At 46.0% G+C, this 20,094-nt stretch overlaps 1 protein-coding gene across 1 annotated transcript in view; it reads right to left on the bottom strand.

Annotated features, from left to right (window-relative positions):
* Positions 1-20,094, bottom strand: part of NCKAP1 (NCK associated protein 1) — a 906,912-nt gene that overhangs the window by 307,454 nt on the left and 579,364 nt on the right. The window contains exon 23 of the mRNA XM_069225777.1: positions 8,893-8,990. Within this exon, the coding sequence (XP_069081878.1) occupies positions 8,893-8,990 (98 nt within the window). The remainder of the gene's footprint in view (positions 1-8,892; positions 8,991-20,094) is intronic.

Below are 20,094 nucleotides of genomic sequence, written 5' to 3' on the forward strand. Positions count from 1 at the left end.
GCTGTGGGCGTCGGGTGCGGAGAGGGCAGGACTCACTGATCCGGTGTGGTTCTGGAGTCCTTTGTTGGTGTTTCTTACTGGACAGGGCCGCTGTCCATGGGAGATCTTGGTCTTTGGGGTGCAGGCAGTCCTCTTGAGGCTTTTATGAGGACGCTGGTCCTGCAGGATGCGTCGCCTTTTGGTTGCAGGGCTTCAGATGCTAGAGATATGCCTGTCAGCCTCGGGCTAATTCAGTTGGTGTCTTCAGTCTTCTCTGCTGGGGGTCAGCTTAGCAGTCCTTCTTTCTTCTGTCTTCTTCTTCATGTCACCAGGAATCTGACAAGCTAGGTTTAGGGGAGCCCTTAAATCCAAGACTTCGGGGTGTTCCAGGGGTCAGAGGGCAGTAGTCAATGGCTACTGTCCCTGAGGGTGGCTCCACCCTCCTATGCCCACTCCTTTTGGGAAGGGGGCACATTCTTAACTCTACTGGTCCCTGTCCTTCAAACCAAGATGGAGGATTCTGCCGGGAGGGGGTCACTTCAGCTCTGGACACCTTGGGGTGGTCCCAGCTGGAGTGGCACTCCTCCGTTTTTCCTAATTTTCCTGCCAGACGTGCTGCCAACAGTGGGCCTTCATCTGGGGGGCAGGCATCTCCACTAGATGGAGTACCCTGGGGCACTGTAACAGGACGCCTGAGCCTTTGAGGCTCAATGCCAGTTGTTACAGTTCCTGCAGGGGGAAGGTGCGATGCACCTCCACCCAGAGCAGGCTTTGTTTCTGGCCTCAGAGAGCACAAAGGCCCTAACCCCATTGGGTCAGAAACGTGTCTGCTAGTGGCAGGCTGGCACAGACCAGTCAGCCCTACACTAAAGGATTGGCTAAAATACAGGGGGCATCTCTAAGATGCCCTCTTGGTGCATTTTCCAATAAATCCAACAGTGGCATCAGTGTGGGTTTATTGTGCTGAGAGGTTTGGTACCAAACTTCCCAGACTTCAGTGTAGCCACTATGGAGCTGTGGAGTTCGTAATGACAAACTCCCAGCCCATGTATTTAATAAGGCCACAATGCACTTACAATGTCTCAGTATGGACTTAGACACTGTAGGGGCAAATTTCCAAGCAGCTTTGCCCTCACCTGTGGGATAGAGCACCCTGTCTTAGGGTTGAAAGGCCTGCTAGAGGGGTGACTTACCTATGCCACAAGCAGTGGTTTGTAGGCACGGCACCCTGAGGGGGATGCCATGTCGATTTACCTTTTTAATCCCCACCAGCACACAGAAGCTGCATTGGCAGTGTGCATGTGTTTGGGGAGGGGTCCCTTAGGGTGGCCCAATATATGCTGCAGCCCTAAGGGACCCTCCCTGGTCACAGGGCCCTCAGTACCATGGGTACTTTTTACAAGGGACTTAACTGTGGGCCATGGGTGTGCCAATTGTGGAAGCACCAGGGGATCATTGCAGCCTGTCCCATGCTCACCTCTCTCGCCGTGGTGCAGCCAGGCCTCAACCGCCGCTCATCACAGTTCCTCTGGTGGGGTCAGAGGCCGGCACTCCTCCTCCTCCTCCCTGTCACCGCGGCCAGAGCCCTCCCCCACTAATGCTGACCGCCTCAGTGGGTGCCTCAGTACCAGGCAGCCTTGCCTCTCTCCACGGCCGCTGTCCCGCCAAGAGCAGGGGCTCACCGCTCCCAGTCAAGGGCAGCACATGGGAGCGCACCAATAGCTAATGGTTTTTTGCGGCTGTGACCGCACTCCATCGCCCTTCTCCGCTTCACCACCCGGTGCCGCCTCAGAGGTTGTTCCAAATTGGCAGGATATTGCAGGATGTATTGGGGATCGCCGCAGAGCTCTTTACTGAGCATCTGACCTCATCGCCATCTTGGCTCCTCCCCCCGCAGTGCAGCTTTTTTAAGCACAGAACATCGCCTCCTAGTTGAGCACAAAACATTTTGCCCGACCTACATTCTAGTATAGCAACATCTTGCAGTTTATCTCCCAATCAGCAGCCCAAGCATCTGTGATTACACGGCTTCTCCTTACATCCACTCCTGCACTATCACTACACAGCTACTCTTTAGTCTGGGGTCCAGCAATTGTGTCCATCCCAAAACATGTTCACTGTCATGTACCAAGGTAATGAACTTACCTGTGGTCGGAGGACTTCTCGTTCATGCATGGCGGCACAATTCATCACATGGCCATGCCAGACTGGGTCTTGATGCCCTGGCCTTACCAATCCTAGAAAAGCCAAACCCACTGGACTTTTGTTCTAGGTCCTTTGTTAACTGCCTGACAGGGGGCTCATTAGACAGCATTTTTATTTGTAACAAATACGATTTGTCCCCATCATAAAAGGAACTCCATACAGTCAACTCTGCTTTCTTCAAATTGAAGATAAGTTATGTTATAGCTGCCCTTCCACCTTTTCCCTCAAGTCTCAGAGAAGCTGGAGAATTGGGGGTACCAGGAAGGTAACCGCTTCCCTGCTCCGAAGTAACAGCAGTGAAGATTTTAAAAAAAAGTTTCACTTCTTCTACATCAAGACTATGAATAACGCAGATTAATTAGCAGTTTCAAATCCTATTTTAGATGTAACGGCTTCCAATGGATGTCAAGTGCAACAATCCTAGTGAAAGTGTAAAGTCCAAATACCAAACAGTACTCACTGCTTTCATTGACTTCAGTTTGAAGTTTACTATCTATTGAACACAAGCCATCTAGTATACTATAATATCTGTCTGAATTAGTGCACTACACACCAACACGTTACCTGGCTGTGAAGGGTTTGTCGACCTGCTTTCCTTGTCACATGTAATCACAATCAATCTTGCAAAACTCTGCAGCTATATGGTCTCAAATGTGTCAAGATCAAGAAAATACTGGAACCCGTTTGATGGGGGGGGGGGGGGGAATTGGGGGTTTTGCAGGGAAGAATGGTGGCTGCTTCCAATCGAGCGCAGACACCTCAGGGCGACCATCTGTAAAATCCTGCATTAATCTGACACAGCCCCTGCTCACTCGAGCCCGGGCTGCTGAGGAAAGTGTTGGGCCTCACTGGGACAATCCTCCGACGAGCATCTGATTTATACCTGGAAGCTGGGGCTAGATTGCACACTCCAGGCAGCCTGAAAGACCACCCACTCCTGGAGTGATGCAGGACCGGAGGCGTGCGCACGAAGCCAGTGACATTCTGCCCAACTGGAACTGAAATCAAAAATAGATCAACTTGGAGGAAATATTTCTGTTGCGAGCAGATGTCAACCAGATCAATGACAGAGTAAAAAAAACACAGAAGCTTCGGTGACAGGAATCGCAGACTCCACCACCACACTTTGGCAACAGGCAGATCGCCTGCTGAAAGGCAACACTCAAATTCATGGTAAGCTGGAAGACACTGACGGTCAATCACGAAGGAACAATCTGCACTTGGTGGGGTTCCCTGTGAAGGCTGAGGGCTCCAGTGTCGACCTCTTTGTAGAACACCTCATAATCAATATCTTACAGCCTGGGGCCTCTGAATTCTTCTCTGTCAAAAGGGTTCAGAGAACACCAGGACCGCGTGCCAGACTGGGAGCACCCCCAAAGACAATCATAGCTCGCATCTTCAACTATAGAGACTGAGATGTCATCCTCCAGGAAGCCAGTCTGAAACCGGCCCTGAAATACGAAAACGCAACTATCAGCCTCTACCCTGACATCACCCTCAAGATGCAACAACAATGAAGCTTTGTAGAAGTGAAGAAAGATTCCGTGCCCAGGACTTATAGAAGGCTCTTTCTGGCCAAACTATGTGTTATAGCAGAAGGTAAAACCTGGCATTTCCTAACCCCTGAAGAGACTTGGGAGTGGTTGGAGGGCTGGTCGCTAACAACCCTCAAACCTAGGTGTCTGGAATCCTGGGGGAGCTGTGAAATGTGGTGCCCATGATGCCCCATGCTGCAACCGGGGCCTTACAGAGAGGGACAAAGAAGAGTGGCTCGGAGATCGACTACAACATGATCCCAAAGATAGTGGAGTGTAAGAGAGCACAGAGTACTTATATGCATGTCTGACTTATAGACCACTTGTGGGGGGCTGGGGGCTTGAGTGGACTGGTTTTGTTCAATGGGCACTGCTAAATACAAGACACGTCCTGAGCGGGGCCCTAAATAAACATATTCTAGACAGGGGTGAGGTGTGCTGGTGCCTAGTTGGACTGAATAAGCTCTACCCCAGTTAACAGTTACACTACCATGTTCATGTGGGCCACAGGTTCTCTGCAAATTGGGGGAGGTGGGCAGTTTTACGTTTCATAATGCAGGCATATATGATGCATTCTAAACTTGCTCACGCTCAGAGACTCACACATTTAGGGGCAGCAATAAACCACAAAATGCAGGGAACCCAGACGCACACAGCTATGCACTGCTCCATTAGGGTGATGTCTTGGAATGTCAATGGCTAGGGCACAAGCTGAAAAGACAGTCATGCAACACATCACGCAGCGAAACCCTGATACAGTATTACTCCAGGAGACCCATCTCCTGAGCAACTCCTGTAAAGCACTGTCTAGAAGCGGCTACAAGTTAAGAGCCCATGAGGGCTTCACATCCGACTCATGAGGTATAGGCATACTACTAAAAAAACACAGCCCTGTTCACCCCCCTTTGGGACCTGGATAGACCTACAGGGAAAATATGCAGCCTAATCAAGCTGATGGGATGGAATCACTGTCAATATATCCTCGATATATATATACCACCATGACAACTCCAGATAACCTTTCCGGCATTGAGTGCCTTGATACTGCTTTCAGGCATGTTGATTTTAGGGACACAGTAATGTCCGAAGAGATGGACAGACAGTGACACCACGTCTTGGGATGGCAACTCCACTAGCGACATTTGCTGAAATCTTTGGTCTCAGACACCTGGCGACTCCACCCAGGGAGGTGTCAATATATGTTCCTGTCGGCAGTGCACAATAGTGCCTCACACCGGAACCATATATTTACACAACATGCCCATTTAGCTCGAATAGCTGCAGTGAAACACCTAGCTAGGGGCATATCTGACATCTCCCAAGTATGGTTAGAGCTGAGTGGGGACTCAAGAGGGAACATAGGCCCAGGACCCATAAATACCTGGTATTAGAAGGATAATAAGGTAATGACAACCCTGGGACAAACTCCAGACTACTATTTCACCAACAAAGTAGGGTCAGTAGTGTTGGTCATTAGTTTTTGGGAAGCCTATAAAATGGCGCTCTGGGGCCAGGCGTACTTCTTTATTGCTGGAAAGGAGGCGAGAGCCGACCTAGATTGCCTGGAAGGCAAAGTTACAGAGAAAGACCACCCTAGTGAGGAGAATGCAAGAGAGACACACACTCTTCCACTGAAACAAAGAATATAGAGACCTGGCTGAGGAGGCCACATATGTAAGGCCAAATCATGACTCAAAGGATGCTTTATGATGTTGGGAACAAAGCTTGGAAAACTGCTAGTATTGCTAGAGAAGTGTGACCAAACCTGAAGCTGGGTGCTACAAATTACGACTGACAATGAGGAGACCAGGGCTGCCACTCAAGATGTAGCAGAGGAATTTGCCACTTACTACTCCGAACTATACACACCTAGGGGTGAAATTCAGCTGCACAATATCCATGTTTTCCTGAAAGACAAACACCCCTACTCTCTCAGCAGAAAACAAATGCTAGATAGAGACTTCTTACCCAGCGAGACTTTCCAGGCCATCCACTCCCTTAACCCCGGGAAGGCTATGGGGCCTAAACCCCACTGAACTAAACAAAGGCCTGGCAGCCAAGGTAGGCCCCCGCCAATAAATATGTCAAAAGAGACTAAAGCCATGGGACTATTCCCATTTGACCAATGCCAAGCTACAATATTAGTGATACATAAAGGAAACAAGCCTCCTGACTGCTATAATTCATAAAGACCAATATCCCTCTTGAATGTAGAAGTTAAACTTCTGGCCAAAGTATTGTCTAATGGGTCAGATAAATTATCACTACCATGATTCACCCGGATCAATCGGGCTTCATGCCTAACAAGGGAACTAGGCTTAACCTCAGAAGACTCTTTGGTGTAATGGCAGATGCAGCAGATGACAGAGTTTCCACAATGGTCTTTTCGATGACCGTCTCTATGGCTTTCAACATCCTAGAACTGGACTATATGCATGCTGTCCTAGAGAGACTGAGGTTCAGCCCAAACTTACAAGGGCTACGAAGGGGCACTCTACAAGACCAAGCTATCTCGAACACTACCCATGCACATCAGAACAGTAATTCACATATGCAGTCACTCAAGGCTAAATGTTAAGAGGTGGGGGACTTTGAGGAGGGGGAGTATGAAGAGGCACTGAGGTATCCAGCGATGTCACCATTAAGTGAGGGTTCAGATTAGTCCAGCTGTGCATACTCCACCTTTCCTACTACTCCTGGGCAACCCTTCATCACATGGTCAGATGCCCAACAACAAGGTGCTTGAGGAGCTGTGGTGGGGTGGGGACCTTCTTACAGTTGGAGTGGAGCTGCCCTAGGATACAAACATAATGGGCATCCATTTAGCAAACTCTAAGAGCAGTAACGTGGAGCACCATACCAGACACAGCTAAATGCTGCATACTGAACATCTGGGGCGATGACCCTACACCCACATATAACAAGCTGTGGCTATCCCCGGGCCTTGGATTAGCTAAGTGGAACATAGAACAAGGTGGGGAGTGGCGGAATCCTTGGCACTGCAAGACTGGAAGCATGATATCAACTTGTGCATGCTTGCAGAAAAGACAATCTATCAGAGCAGGGGAACCCCCATGAAATGCGAGAAAATATGGTCCCCGTGCAAGGTCTACAGAGGGGATATGTGGATGGGAGGGGGGAGCCCAAGATGGAGATTACACTCAGTGGGGCCAATTACACATTATGTAATGCCCCGAAATGCTAATATTAATGACATAACCTCATGTATAGTGTGATGTCATCCCTGTATTATGCCTACTACTGTTTCTTATTTTTTATTTTCAATTTGTGCTTAAAACCAATAAAATATATATTTTTTAAAATTAGTAAATACTGGAGCTTTCCCTCAGTTTCCTCTGTTACATAGAGCGCCTCAAAAACAATCCAGGTAATGGATATGATGCTGATGGACTTGAGGTGTGAAGCCCTGACTTTATTAGAGAGGGATGCATGGTCAGGGCTGAAGCTGCTGGAATCGTCACCGTTTAAACAGCATGGCTCTGCAGGGCTGTATGAAATTATAAAGCCTTCTTATTTGTAAATGCAGTTTACATATTTCTCCAAGCTTTGCAATTTGTTTTAAAAGAAGGGGGCTGCCTCAGCTATCGTTTACAGTATGTGGAAAATGTTCCAGCTGCTGTTCAGGGCAGTCAGTGGAGTGCTGCTGCTGCTCAGCAGTTATCACTGTCACCTACCTAAGGCCCCCACTCATCACTAGCACCATTTAATAGTCAGTGTATCATAGGCAGGTGTTGATCCGTGATTTTTTGCAACTGGATGCTGTTTGGGCGGGACATTCTACCGTTTGCAATTGGTTAGAAGTAGTATCTGAGGAGATTTCCTTACAACTTCAGGCTGTATTGTCTCTGACGAAGGAAGAGTCATTCTTTTAGTAGTAATTGCTGCGTTGGCTGTCTGACCTGTGATGGTAGGACGTGGAATGTCATTTTGATTTTTCTGTTTGTGACATTCACGGCACAATGATCTTTCCTCAAGCGATAAATAATTAAAGGAGTCTAGAGAATCCTAGTTGTGTGCCCCTGATTATAGGAAGCCTTAAAAACTCTGCTTCTTCTTTCTCTTGGTCAGCATAAGGCTGCACAGCCCAGAACAGCCTTCAATGCCCAGGCATCACTGACTTGGTGAACAGGGACTGGGAGCAAAAAAGTATTCCTTTCAATCAATATGCAGCTTAAACCGGAAAATGTAGGTGTTGTAATTTGTCAAACATGAGAAAAAGGATCTGTCAAAAACGGTCAAAATACCATTCACACAGCCCTCACAGCTGTGGATTATGGATTCTGAAGTGTGTGCAAAACGTTAGCAGTAGTATGCGTTGAGAATTTGTGGCCCCCATATGTGATTGCTGAAAAAGGCATCAATTTGATTTGTGGTCAGTTCAATAGCGCCACCACCTTATGTTAGTAAACTCTAAAAAGAAATTCTGAGTTCAATCTGCTAGTAGAAGTTACTTGAGACGAGGAATCTGGAGAAATGAGTAGCCATTCCAACTTAAAAAAATATATATATCACTGGGTACTGAGAAACCTCAGGCAAAATTTTATTACACTGGAATAATCTTGTGTAATTTCTTGCATTTAGAGTTAAGATTGTTACGTAAAATTACTTTACGCCGTCTGAGGAAGTTCAAGTAAAAATCCTATTGCATCAGCATGGGAGTGATGCAAACAAAATGAATGTAATCAGCTATGACTCGTGTGACATGTCTTTCTGCTAATTTGTCAGCATGTAATGTGCCATTGTGCCACAAATGGACGCTGGGAGACAGAGTGCTAAACAATAGTGTAAACTGCAGAAACTGGCATTTTGCATTATTATACAGAACATTTTGCGCATTTCGAATAACTTTCCCCACAGACATTACACCAATGTTACCCAGACCTAGTGCTGAGCTACTCATCTTCTACTAGTAAAAAGGAAGAGTGTTGTTTACTTTGTTGGAATACATAAGTTTATTTACTTTTTCCAAGGGAGAAGCTGGCAGAAAGGCATGAATAAAATAAAATAAAATTCTCAAACAATTATTAGAATTATGCGCATAATTCCCTTAAGATGTAAGTACTGCAGTGTTTAGGAAAAAAAGATACGCATATGCTGCACGCTTAAAATACATTGAGAACTAAACATTCCAAAAACACAGGATTACATTTACCTTAAGTTCAGCCACTTGTGATGAAATATGCCACATCAGACTTTCACTGAGAAATTTCATACCGTATGGACCTAACAATTCAGAGAGTGCCCTCATTTCTAGAAAAGCAAAACAAAGTTTCACAATCTAAAAATTTGACTAAAAACACATAATTAAGATGCATCAAATCTTAGCTTGCTAGTACAGAGGGATTTCATCCCACATAATTCTCACTAAACCTAGAACTTCCAAACCAAAAACCGCAGACATTAGTTTGCATTTATTTTTCAAAGGTCACACTGTTCTTAGTGAAAATGAAAAAAAATAATTGCACAAATAAAATCAAAAACATTAAATTATCACATAACGTAAACAAATCTACACTAAATTGAATTTATTGTATTAATTTGCAACAGACTAATGAATTTCTAAGGCTAAATGATTAAACCTTCCCTTCCCCCCACAGTTCCTCCTATGCATTCCATCTCCTCCACAAATAACTCACATACAATCAACTCACTCCCTCGCCCCCTCTCTACTACACTCTTGTCGATGTATATTTAAAATGGAGAGTAGCAATTGTAAAGGCCATACATGAAGGTGCCCTACGAACGAGCCAGATGGAATCACCAATCACAATCATAGATATTCTCTATTTTGACTGTAGTTTGCATGTCTATTCTGAGTGTCAACTACAGTAACAGCAAATTCACACTATGTACATCTACTTGAGCACCAGCTCAAACAAATGTATTCCTGGTATTTCAGATACTGTAAGGGTCACCAGATCATTGTCCAATCAATAACTCAGTAATTTCTAAAGCGTGACTAATCACCTGTGGGGTCTCAAGGCGCTGTTTTCCTGGTGAGCTGCTCAATTGAAAAGCCAGGACTTGAGGTCCTTCCTGAACTGCTTCAGTGATGCGGGTCTGTCTGAGTTTGAGGGGTAGCGTGTTCTAGGTCCGGGCTGCGAGGTAGGAGAAGGATCTTCCCCCTTCTGTGTTTTTTTTTTTTTTATCTTTGGAACAGCTGTGAGGGCGAGCTAGGAAGAGCAGTGTTGTCTGTTGGGTACATAGAAGGCTAGGCGGTGGTTGAGATATGCGGATTGTATGTTGTGTAGTGCCTTGTAGGTGTGGATCAGGAGTTTGTATGTGATCCTCTTGTTGACTGGGAGCCAGTGTAGGTCTCTGAGGTGGGAGGAAATGTGACTGTGTCGGGGGATGTCCAGGATCAGTCTGGCTGCTGCATTCTGGATTCTTTGTAGTCTTGATTGCAGTTTCTTGGTGATGCCGGCATAGAGAGTGTTGCCATAGTCCAGTTTCCTAGTGACGAGTGCATGGGTGACGGTCTTCCTCGTGTCAGAAGGGATCCACTTGAAGACGTTTCAGAGGAGTTAGAGGGTGTGGAACTTGGCGGGTCATGAATAGAGAGGAGACCAGGATGATGCCCAGATTGTGTGCATGGTCCGTGGGAGCAGGGGCATTTCCTAGTGCGGTAGGCCACCAGGAGTCCTTCCAGGCAGAAGGGGTGGAGCAGATTACAAGGATCTTCGTCTTGTCCGAGTTGAGTTTGAGGCAGCTAGCTTCCTTCCATCCATCCATCCAGGCGGTGACTGCTCTCATCCCATTGTGGAAATTCCTCTTGGCCTTTACAGGGTCGTAGGACAGGGAGAGGATCAGTTGGGTATCATCGGCGTAGGAGACTATGTTTAGCCCGTGTTGTTTGGAATATCTTTGGGTTCTGATGTGAACGGCGGTAGTCTGACACACTGTGTACTTCTGGTGGGGGAAGGACCTGATCCACTCTAGTGCTTCATCGCGGATGTCGGCGTCGTGGAGTATGGTGCGGAGGGTGGAGTGGGAGACAGTGTCAAATGTGGCGCAGAGGTCAAGGAGGATGACTGCGGCCATGCCTCTGTGGTCTAGTATGGTGCGTATGTCGTCGGTGGCTGCTAGAAGTGCTGTTTTGGTGCTGTGGTTGCTCCTGGATCTGGATTGGGATGGGTCTAGGATTTGGTGTGTCGCGAACATTTTGGGGAGTTGCTGACTGACTTCCTTTTCTGCTACTTTGCCTGGGAAAGGAAGCAGAGGGATGGGTCTGTAGTTTTTCAGCTCCCTTGAGCCGGCGATGGGTTTCTTGAGCAGCAGGGCGTGCTCTAGGCGTGCTTCCAGTCTAAAGGGAAGGTGGCAATCCCAAAGGATCGGTTGATAGTTCGGCAGAGCTCAGGTGCTATGGTGGCGCTGGCCAGGTTGAAGATGTGATGAGGGCACAGATCTGAGGGTGCTTCCGAGTGGATTTGTGAGAAACTGGGGCTGATTGCAGAGGCCCCCTAACTTTTTGCCCCCATTTTCCACTTTATACTGGTGTTTTCCTGACTCTGATGGTGCCCTGGGTACTGCTAACCAGTCCCAGGGCCTGTGCTCTGTGTAAAATGGATATGCAAATTAGGCTAATTATAATTGGCTAAGTTAACCTACCTATAAGTCCCTAGTATATGGTAGGGCATGTAGGTTTAGGGACCACAGCATAGGTGGTGCACACCTAGGTGCATTGCTGAGGTGCCCAGTGTCATTTTAAAAGCAAGCCTGCCTTGCTGGCTGCTTTTAAATTAAAGTTATATGCAAATTCGACTTTGGAATTAAAGGTACTTCCAAAGTCTTAAACTACCTTATTTTTACATATAAGTCACCCCTAAGGTGTGCCCTATGTGCCCCTAGGGCTGGGTGCCATGTAACTATAAGCAGGGACTTTATAAAAATAGATTTATAAGCCCTGGTGAGGTAAAAACAGCCAAATTCGTTTTTCCCTCATTGAAGTAAATGGCCTTCATAGGCTAGAATGGGCAGACTTTATTTAAAATTTTAAAGTCTCCTTAAATGTTACATACCAAGAATTTGGTATCAAATTGATTGTTATAATAAATCCCACAACTTCCAGTTGTTGGATTTAATATAACTAGTGCAGGTAAAAAGTTTAGACTTTACCTAAAAAGTTGCCAATTTCAGCTCTGCATTGTTTTTGCTGCTGTGCTCTGATTGGCCAGCCTGCAGCAGCTTCTGCCAGGCTACTTTAATGAGGTGTGAAGTGGCCTGACTTCACACAAAGGAATGTGCTTGGGGGAGAGAATCTCCCCTCAGCAGATGGTGAGGCAGGAAGGGGAGGGCTGCCAAACTGGTCTTCAAAGGCAGAGAAGGACATTTGCAGCACCCAGCAACACCCCCACATCCTGCAAACCCAGACAGCTAGGTGCCCCCTTGATTAGATTAGGAGAGGGCAGGAGAGGGGTGTGTTTATGATTTTTAGCCACACCAGTGGGTGGGCTCAGCCAGATCTCTCCTCTAAAAATCAGATTCATCCATTTTGGATTTTTAGAGACTGTTGCCTTCTGGGATGGATTTTTGCCACACTTCCCAGGAAGTGGTCATCACAGGGGGACGGCCCTGTCCCTGATTGGAGGACCAGGGCCCCCCTGCTTTTCACCCAGGAGCAAGGATAAAACTGGCAGACCTGCACCCACGCCTCAGATCCCCACCAAATTTCAAGAAGAAAGAACTACAAGGAGAAGAAGGACTGCCCTGCTGGACCCCTGGCCTGCACCTGGACCATGCACTCAGAAAGACTGCACCAGCTGCACACTTGGGCTTCACCACAAGAAGGACTTTGCCTGGCTTCCACTGGTTCAAGGAGGGACTCCCTGTTTGCTACAGGTGAAAAATTGCTAACCAGAGTCCCCTGCACCAACTCCTGAAAAAGTGACCAGCTGACCACTGTCCAGTGGCCAAAAAGGAGTTTGCGCCAGGTGCACTCTGGGAGTTGAAGTCCGCACTTCCCAAGGACCATCACAGAACTTCTGGACCCTTGGGGTGAGCTGTGGACCCCAAAAGATCCTTAAAAGAACATCTGGGTGAAGCCCCAGAAGTTTGGAAAAGATTGGAGAAATTTTGGAAAAAAGCTCCATAAAGTGACCGACCCGACAATTCTAGCCGGCTTGCCTCAACCGCGACCCGGCCTGACTTCGTGGTTCGTCCCGGTAAAGAAAAACATCAGAAAAAACGACTAAGTCCGAACGTAAAAAGTTGACCGGGACCTTCCAGCCATCGTATCCGAGAAGGGCTCCACGGACGTCGGATCAAGATCCAGGTTTACCCCGGTCGAAGGATTTTCATCTCGAAAAAACGACTAAGTCCGAAGGTAAAAATCACCACCGAGGAAACCGACTTCGCGTATCCGGACAAGGGCTCCAGGAGGTCGGATCCAACTGGCAGGTTCGTCCCGGGGAAGAAAAACATCGAAAAAGAGACTAAGTCAGAAGGTAACTTTGTAACCGAGGCCTCCCGCGACTTGTAGCCGAGCAGGGCTCCATCGCGGTCGGCCTGAAAGTTTGACTTTGCCCCGGTCCTGGTGCAACCAGATGACCCGATTGGCGCTTTTCGTTTCTGAGCGCTAGAAAATAATAATACTTTAAAAATTCATATCTCCGGTTCCCCTGAACCGATTTTAATCGTTTTTGTGTCATTTTAAAGATAAAAATATAAGCTATTTTTATAAATTGGTTTTGGATTTTTAAACTGTTTCCTGTGTTTTATTTAATTACTGTTTTGTGATATTTGAATGCTTTACACTTTGTCTCCTAAGTTAAGCCTTGACGCTCGATGCTAAGCTACCAAGGGTAGAGCTGGGATTAATTTACTGAGACCTAACTGTACTTTTGTGGAGGTTTGTGGCTTGTTGCTAGGTGTAGGTACCTACCTGCCCTACCAATAACCCATTTTCCAACAGGATTGAATTCATTTGTCGTTGGGTGTCCTTTTTAATGATGGGGATCCAGGAGTTCAGGATCTGGTGTGGTGCTGGGTCCGTGGTAGTATTTGTCGGCGGGTTTTAGTTCTTGAAGCCTTCGTAAATGTCCTGGATTGTTTGGTGGAAGAAGGTGACGAGGTTGTCGCAGAGGCCTTGGGAGGGACGGATGGATGAGGTGTCTGTCCCGGGGTTCGTGAACTCTGACGATGGTGAAGAGCTTTTTGCTTGTGTGAGTGCTGGCACTGAGGGGTTCTTGAATGGCAGATCTGATGTTCTGGTGCTGCGTGGTGACTGTGTTCTAGTAGGCTATGCGATCTTCGGTTGATTCGCTGTTCCTCCATTTCCGTTCCAGTCGTCTGCAGGAGAGTTTGCACTCTTGTAGGTCTGTCGTGACCCATTCAGGTGTTTTGCTATGTCGGTTTCCTGAAGGGGGCTACGCTGTTGGCGCTTTCCAATAACTAGCAGTGTAGATTACGTGCGGCTTCATTAGTGTTCGCTGCGTGTGGTGCATAAATCTGATATGAACACTAAGTCGAGTGGTACACATACTCATGACTGAATGGACAGCAACATTTTCACGAACAGTGAAGGACTAAACTGATATAATTATGGAAGTCTTTGAATCAAATATTATTGCATTATTGTATTTCCTAAAACGGTTGTGGTATCCATATAGCCTGGAAACAGAGACAGATATTAGGAGGTTGGAGAGAACTAAAAGATTGCCCTTCTCGTTTATAAAAAGCTGTTTGTCCACATATAGAAGCAAGCTTCAATACCTTGCTCTACAGCTAGTATCATTCACATTAAACCTGATCTGCACACTATGAATCTCAGAGTGTTAGGTTAATTTGGGAAGCTGTGCCATAAGTTGTTTTTAGCCCAGTGGGACCTCTGCAACAGCTGAACCCACTACTCATCAAACTGCTGGATTGTGAGCACATCCTGCGTCGGGTATCCAGATGAAATTCAAACAAAGATCAGGACTGGTAACACTTGAAGGTATGTACACAAATTCATTCCATGGTTGCTCATTTTTCCCCCCCCATCAGCTCTCACTACTATGCGCTCACATTAACTCGCTCACTCCCATTCACACGATTTAACTCCCTGTAGTGAGACTCTCACTCCCTACCTGCATCCTTCGAACCGCACTTTCATCCATCAAGTTCAACAGGCCCTAAATTCACAAACATGCACCTCCAAACCCTAATACCAACTAACAACACATCTACTAAAACAACCTGGACACTAACAAGCCCCTCCTGCACTCTCACAAGTGCTGCACTCTGCCGCTTCCTCTAGTCTTCACTTATTCCGAAGCTTCATGAAACAACACTTTTTAGACTCTGGAGTTTTGTGAGCATTTTTTTTTTTTAATTTGCTTCACCTCACTTTTCACATTAAAGTGCTCAACGAAGTGTTCCCAATCCTGCGAGCTGCTACTTTGATTTTTTTTTTTTTAAGTAAGATTAGTTTTATTACATTATAGAGGTCCTGGGCCTCCCAATTGACTTTTTCAGAGTACTATGAAAAGTATGCTTCAATACACTTTCATATGCAATTATTTTTAAGAATGTGTATACAAGATGACAGAAAAAGAGGGAAATCCAGAGATTCTACAGCCGTGTTCGTACCACTGCAAAGCAGGTACAGCTGGGCAGTCAGTAACTTGCCCAGCACTGTCTGAGACGCCAATGACGGAGAAAGACACAGATCTATCCACTTCTAAGCTGTTAGAAAGGGGGCAAGCGACACCTACTTATATTTCTTTCTTTTTGCCTGGCAAAAAACATGAATTCACAGCATGACCTGACAATATAAACATGACACTTACCTTTAGTAACTCTTTCTGGTGGGCGCTCAATCCAACCACAGATACCGCACTTTCTTAATTGAATCCAGAGAAGTTTTCAGAAACGCTCCTGGGCACTGGTAGGTGGCTTAATGTGGGTCCATGCCACCCTGGAAGTAACTGAGCATCAGCGCTACAAGGTCACCGCAACAGGTTGATATCTGTTTCTTTTCCCTTTCCAAGCTCTCAACAAAAGTAGGGCAGAGTGTGCTGACCTCTAACCTTGGGACCTTTTTGAATGACAGCCATTCCACAGAACAGGGATATAAGAAGGCAAAAAGGAATATGTCCTTAACAGAGTATGCGTCAGGAGTATGTTACTTACCTTGTACCCATCTATTCGTAGCGTGTAGTGCTGCAGTTTTACATGCTATGCACACTCCAGCCATCTAGTGTTAGTCTCGCACTCTACAACTTATTTTTCTCAAAGAAGTGTTATTGCCGACGTGAGGTTGAGTTTCCTTCTCTTTTCGAGAATGGTCCTGTTCAACTGCTCCATTGTTAGATTTTTCAAAATTTCCCACCATAATGGCAAGTGAGGATGAAGCTAGTGAAGTTACTCTAAAGTATGAATGTGCGTGTGACTAAAAACATGTAAATATTTCTATCTACAACTTATAATGCACATAAATCTGACACCAGTGCATGCCTGGCGGGGAGGTGGGTGGGCGCATCTGAATCTGCAGGCACTCAATGCTACGAATAGATGCTTACTAGGTGTAAGTAATATACTCCATTTGCAGCATGTGTTGGCTGCAGATACACATGCCTCGCAAAGGCTGTAAAACAGTACTCCTCTCGTGGAGGCTCTAGGCATTAAATGGTGTAGATGTTTGAAAAAGCATCCATAGTACTGTTTATTCCACAAGAGATTGCTGTTTTGCCTGGAAATCCACACAATAGTGTTTAGTGAATATGTGTGTATTTGACTAAGTAGCTGCTTTAGTAATATCAGCTAACAGGATGTTGCCCATGAGAGCCATGGAAGCACCCTTCTTTTTAGTAGAATGTTTGTGCTGATCTGTTAGTACAGCACTATGGCTTTAATGTAGCAAATATGAAAATATTTCAGAGTCCACTGTGCAAAACTGGCTTTAGAAAAGGTTTTACCCTTTCTTGGATTTGTGACAGCCACACAAAGTTGTTGTGTTTTTCTAAAAAATGTCAAGTTCTCTCAATGTAGCACATTAGTGTTCTTTCAACATCAAGTGCTCTCTCTGCCACGGTTTCTAGTTTAGGAAAGAAAACAGGTAGTTCAAGTGTTTGATGTAAATGAAAATGAAAGACTACATTTGGAAGAAATTTAGGATTTGTCTGCAGCCGTACTTTATTGTGAGAAACTTGGAAATTAGGTTCTTCTATGGTAAGAGCATGAATTTCACTAAACCTTCTAAGGGAGGTGATAGGTACTAGGAAAGCAACCTTCCAAGAGAGGTACTGTAGTGGACAATCATGCAACCGTTCAGTAGGTGAGCCATTAACTGTGTAAAAACAACATTCAAATTCCAGGAAGGTACCGGTGGTACCTTTCTTAAAAGCCCTAACCACAGGAATTTGAAAAAGTGAGTGATGCTTACGGTTTTGCAGATAAGCCACAATTATTGCAAGGTGCAGTAGTTATGAAAGTCTATGAACTAATGTGACTTTTGTAGGTGAAACAAATAGCATACTATCTGTTGTACTGTAGGAACATAAGGGTTTATGTGCTGGGCTGTACAGTGGTGTTCCCATTTATCTGCATTTCAAACTCTTCTGGTGAGACATCTTGCCTCCCTTAGAATGTCGACACACTCTGAGGGCAATTGTAGGTACCCAAACTCTACAACTTCAGGAGCCAGACTGCCAGGTTGAGTTGTTTGGGGTTTGGATGCGTGACCCTGCCCATGTTGTTAGTGAGAGGGCCTGGTGTATTAGAAAGGCTCTTATGAAGTACTAGGGACAACCCTCAGTGTTGTCACACCTCCTTGGGCACTACAAAAATCATCCTAAGAAATGTCTGTCTGACTTTCCTGACAAGATATGGAATGTGCGGCAGAGGCTGTATGCAAATACCCCTTACCAATCCATCCAGAGAGCACTGCCCATGGACTATGGATGATGGTACATAGAGGCAAAGTTCTTTAGCATTTTGTGTTTTCTAGGATGGCAAACAGATCCACGCCCGGTGTCCCACCTCCGCTGGAAGTAGCAGTGGGGACTCAGGGTGGAGTTCCCACCGTGGACTTGTTGTTGGGTCCTGCTTAGCAGGTTTGCCATCCAATTGTCCACTTTTGGGAGATATTAAGTCAAGAGATTGATGTGATGGGGGATAACCCAGTGCCAAATGTCTTGTGCCAACTGAGACAACTGTATCAAGTGTGCTCCTGCTTGTTTCCGAATGTAATACATTGCTGTCATGTTGCCTGTTTGGAGAAGAACGTTCTTCCTGGTTATATTGCTGAGTTAGCTTTTAGAGCCATCTGAATCATTATGAGCTCCTTGAGAAGATTCTCTGAGCTCCACCACTCTAATGATTGGTGGACACTGGGTAGAACCAACTAGATCCTTTTACATCCACCCCCTTCCCCCTTGTGACCAGTGAGATGCTAAATACTCCTGTAGAGGTTGCATGTGGAGCGTGGCAAGAGAAACTATTATTATACAGGTGGCCATCATGCCCAGAAGGTGCATCAATGATTTGACCGGCAAGCAACAATGTGGCTGAAAAATGGCCAGTTGGTTCTGGAGAGTGAGAACCCTCTGGCACTGGGGCATGCTTTGGCTGGTTCAGAATTGAGGACCGCTCCCAGATATGGCTTTATCGGAAGAGGTTGTAAATGTGATTTAGTGGCACTTATGGTGAACCCAAATATGTGTAACAGATTTATGGTGGCCCGTGTATCCTGCTGACACCTATATTTAGTTGAACTCTTGATCAGCCAATCGTCAGGATGAGGTAAGACATAAACATTGTGTCTTCTTAAGTGAGCTGCCACTACTGCTAGGCATTTGGTAAACACTCTTGGGGCTGCTGTCATCCCTAAACAGCAGCGCTTTGAACTGGTAATGACATCCACTTATCATAAACCTGAGGTACAGGGGATGTGCTGGGTGAATCGTATATCAAAGTATGCGTTCCTTAGGTCGCGTACCGTCATGAAGTTGCCTTCTTGTAGTAGTGGTGGTATTGTAGCCTGTAGTGTCACCATGTGAAAGTGTTCAGACAGACTGAAGCGACTGAGAGGATGTACGTCTAATAGTGACCTAAGAGTTCCATCTTTTTTGGGTATCAACAAGTAAAGGGCATGTCCCATTTGAGCCCCGAGGTAGGCTCCCAGTTATTAAAAAAAAAAAAAAAAAGAAGGAAAAAAGACACAGACTAAGAAATCTATGGGGACACTGCAGTCCACTACTCCCTGTCAGCAGTCCTTTCGCAGATATCTGGGCAAGAGGGACTTCCAAGACAGCCAAACATATCAAAAGCAACAGCAGACATATCACCAGCAAGATGGTAAAAATTACTACAAGCAATTACTACAAGCAGCAGTCCTTTCGCAGATATCAGGGCAAGAGGGACTTCCGAGACAGCCAAACATATCAAAAGCAACAGCAGACATATCACAGCAAGATGGTAAAAATTAGTACAAAGAGGGTTTCAAGAGAGGCAGATGTAGAGAAACTCCCGGCAAGAGGGCCTCCACCTCCAAACAGTAACTCACCACATATTCTCCTAGGACACACATTACCTGTTGGTGAAAGGCTGCATCAGTTTCACCGACTGTGGCCACAAATAACATCCGACAAGTGGGTACTATCCATCATAAGCCATAGATACTGCCTGGAACTAACCTCATTTCCTGCCCAAATATTCCTCCATTTAGACAGACCCTAACCCTCAGCATCTTCAGCTTCTCAAAGAGGAGGTAAAAGCTTTTCTGTTAAAGGGTGACACCACGGCAAGGGAGTATATGCCCTTTACTACTTGGTGGTGCAGCTGTCTGTGAGAAGCTGCACTGGCCTCCACTTGATGTATGGCAACAAAACTTTTAGGGTTAAAGGGATAGCTCATAGTTCCAGGTGCACATGGAGCTGGCTATCCGCTGGGGACCACAGGCCTCTAATCTTCACATTCCCTAACATTCCCTCTCCCCCAACCCAGTAGTGATGCGCCATCACCACTGTCAGCTATGGGTGGGGAAGGGAAAGTTGTCTGCACCAGGACACACTGTGATTGGTCAGCCACAAATTGCAACTGGTCAGCCAGTCTTCCTTGAGATCTGGATGGAGTGGGAACGGAGGACTTCATGCTGGGCCAACTGGAATTTCAGGTTCCACTTCAGGGCTTCCATGTGCCATCTAGCATGATTGACAAGGAGGATGCACAATGCAAAAAACTCAACAAGCCTCCAAGCCACCCTTACCAGAATCAAACCTGAAATATGTCCTGGACTCTTTGTGGTAGAAGAAAATACTTGACTCTCACATTATTAAGGATTGGTTCAATTAATGGGAGACTGTGAGTTAACTAGGGGGACTTTGAGTCATTTATGGTGAAACTCAACGAGGTTAGAAGTTCCACTGTTGCCTGA

This window comes from Pleurodeles waltl, chromosome 3_1 (assembly GCF_031143425.1).
Source record: "Pleurodeles waltl isolate 20211129_DDA chromosome 3_1, aPleWal1.hap1.20221129, whole genome shotgun sequence".
In the NCBI taxonomy this organism is placed as follows: domain Eukaryota; kingdom Metazoa; phylum Chordata; class Amphibia; order Caudata; family Salamandridae; genus Pleurodeles; species Pleurodeles waltl.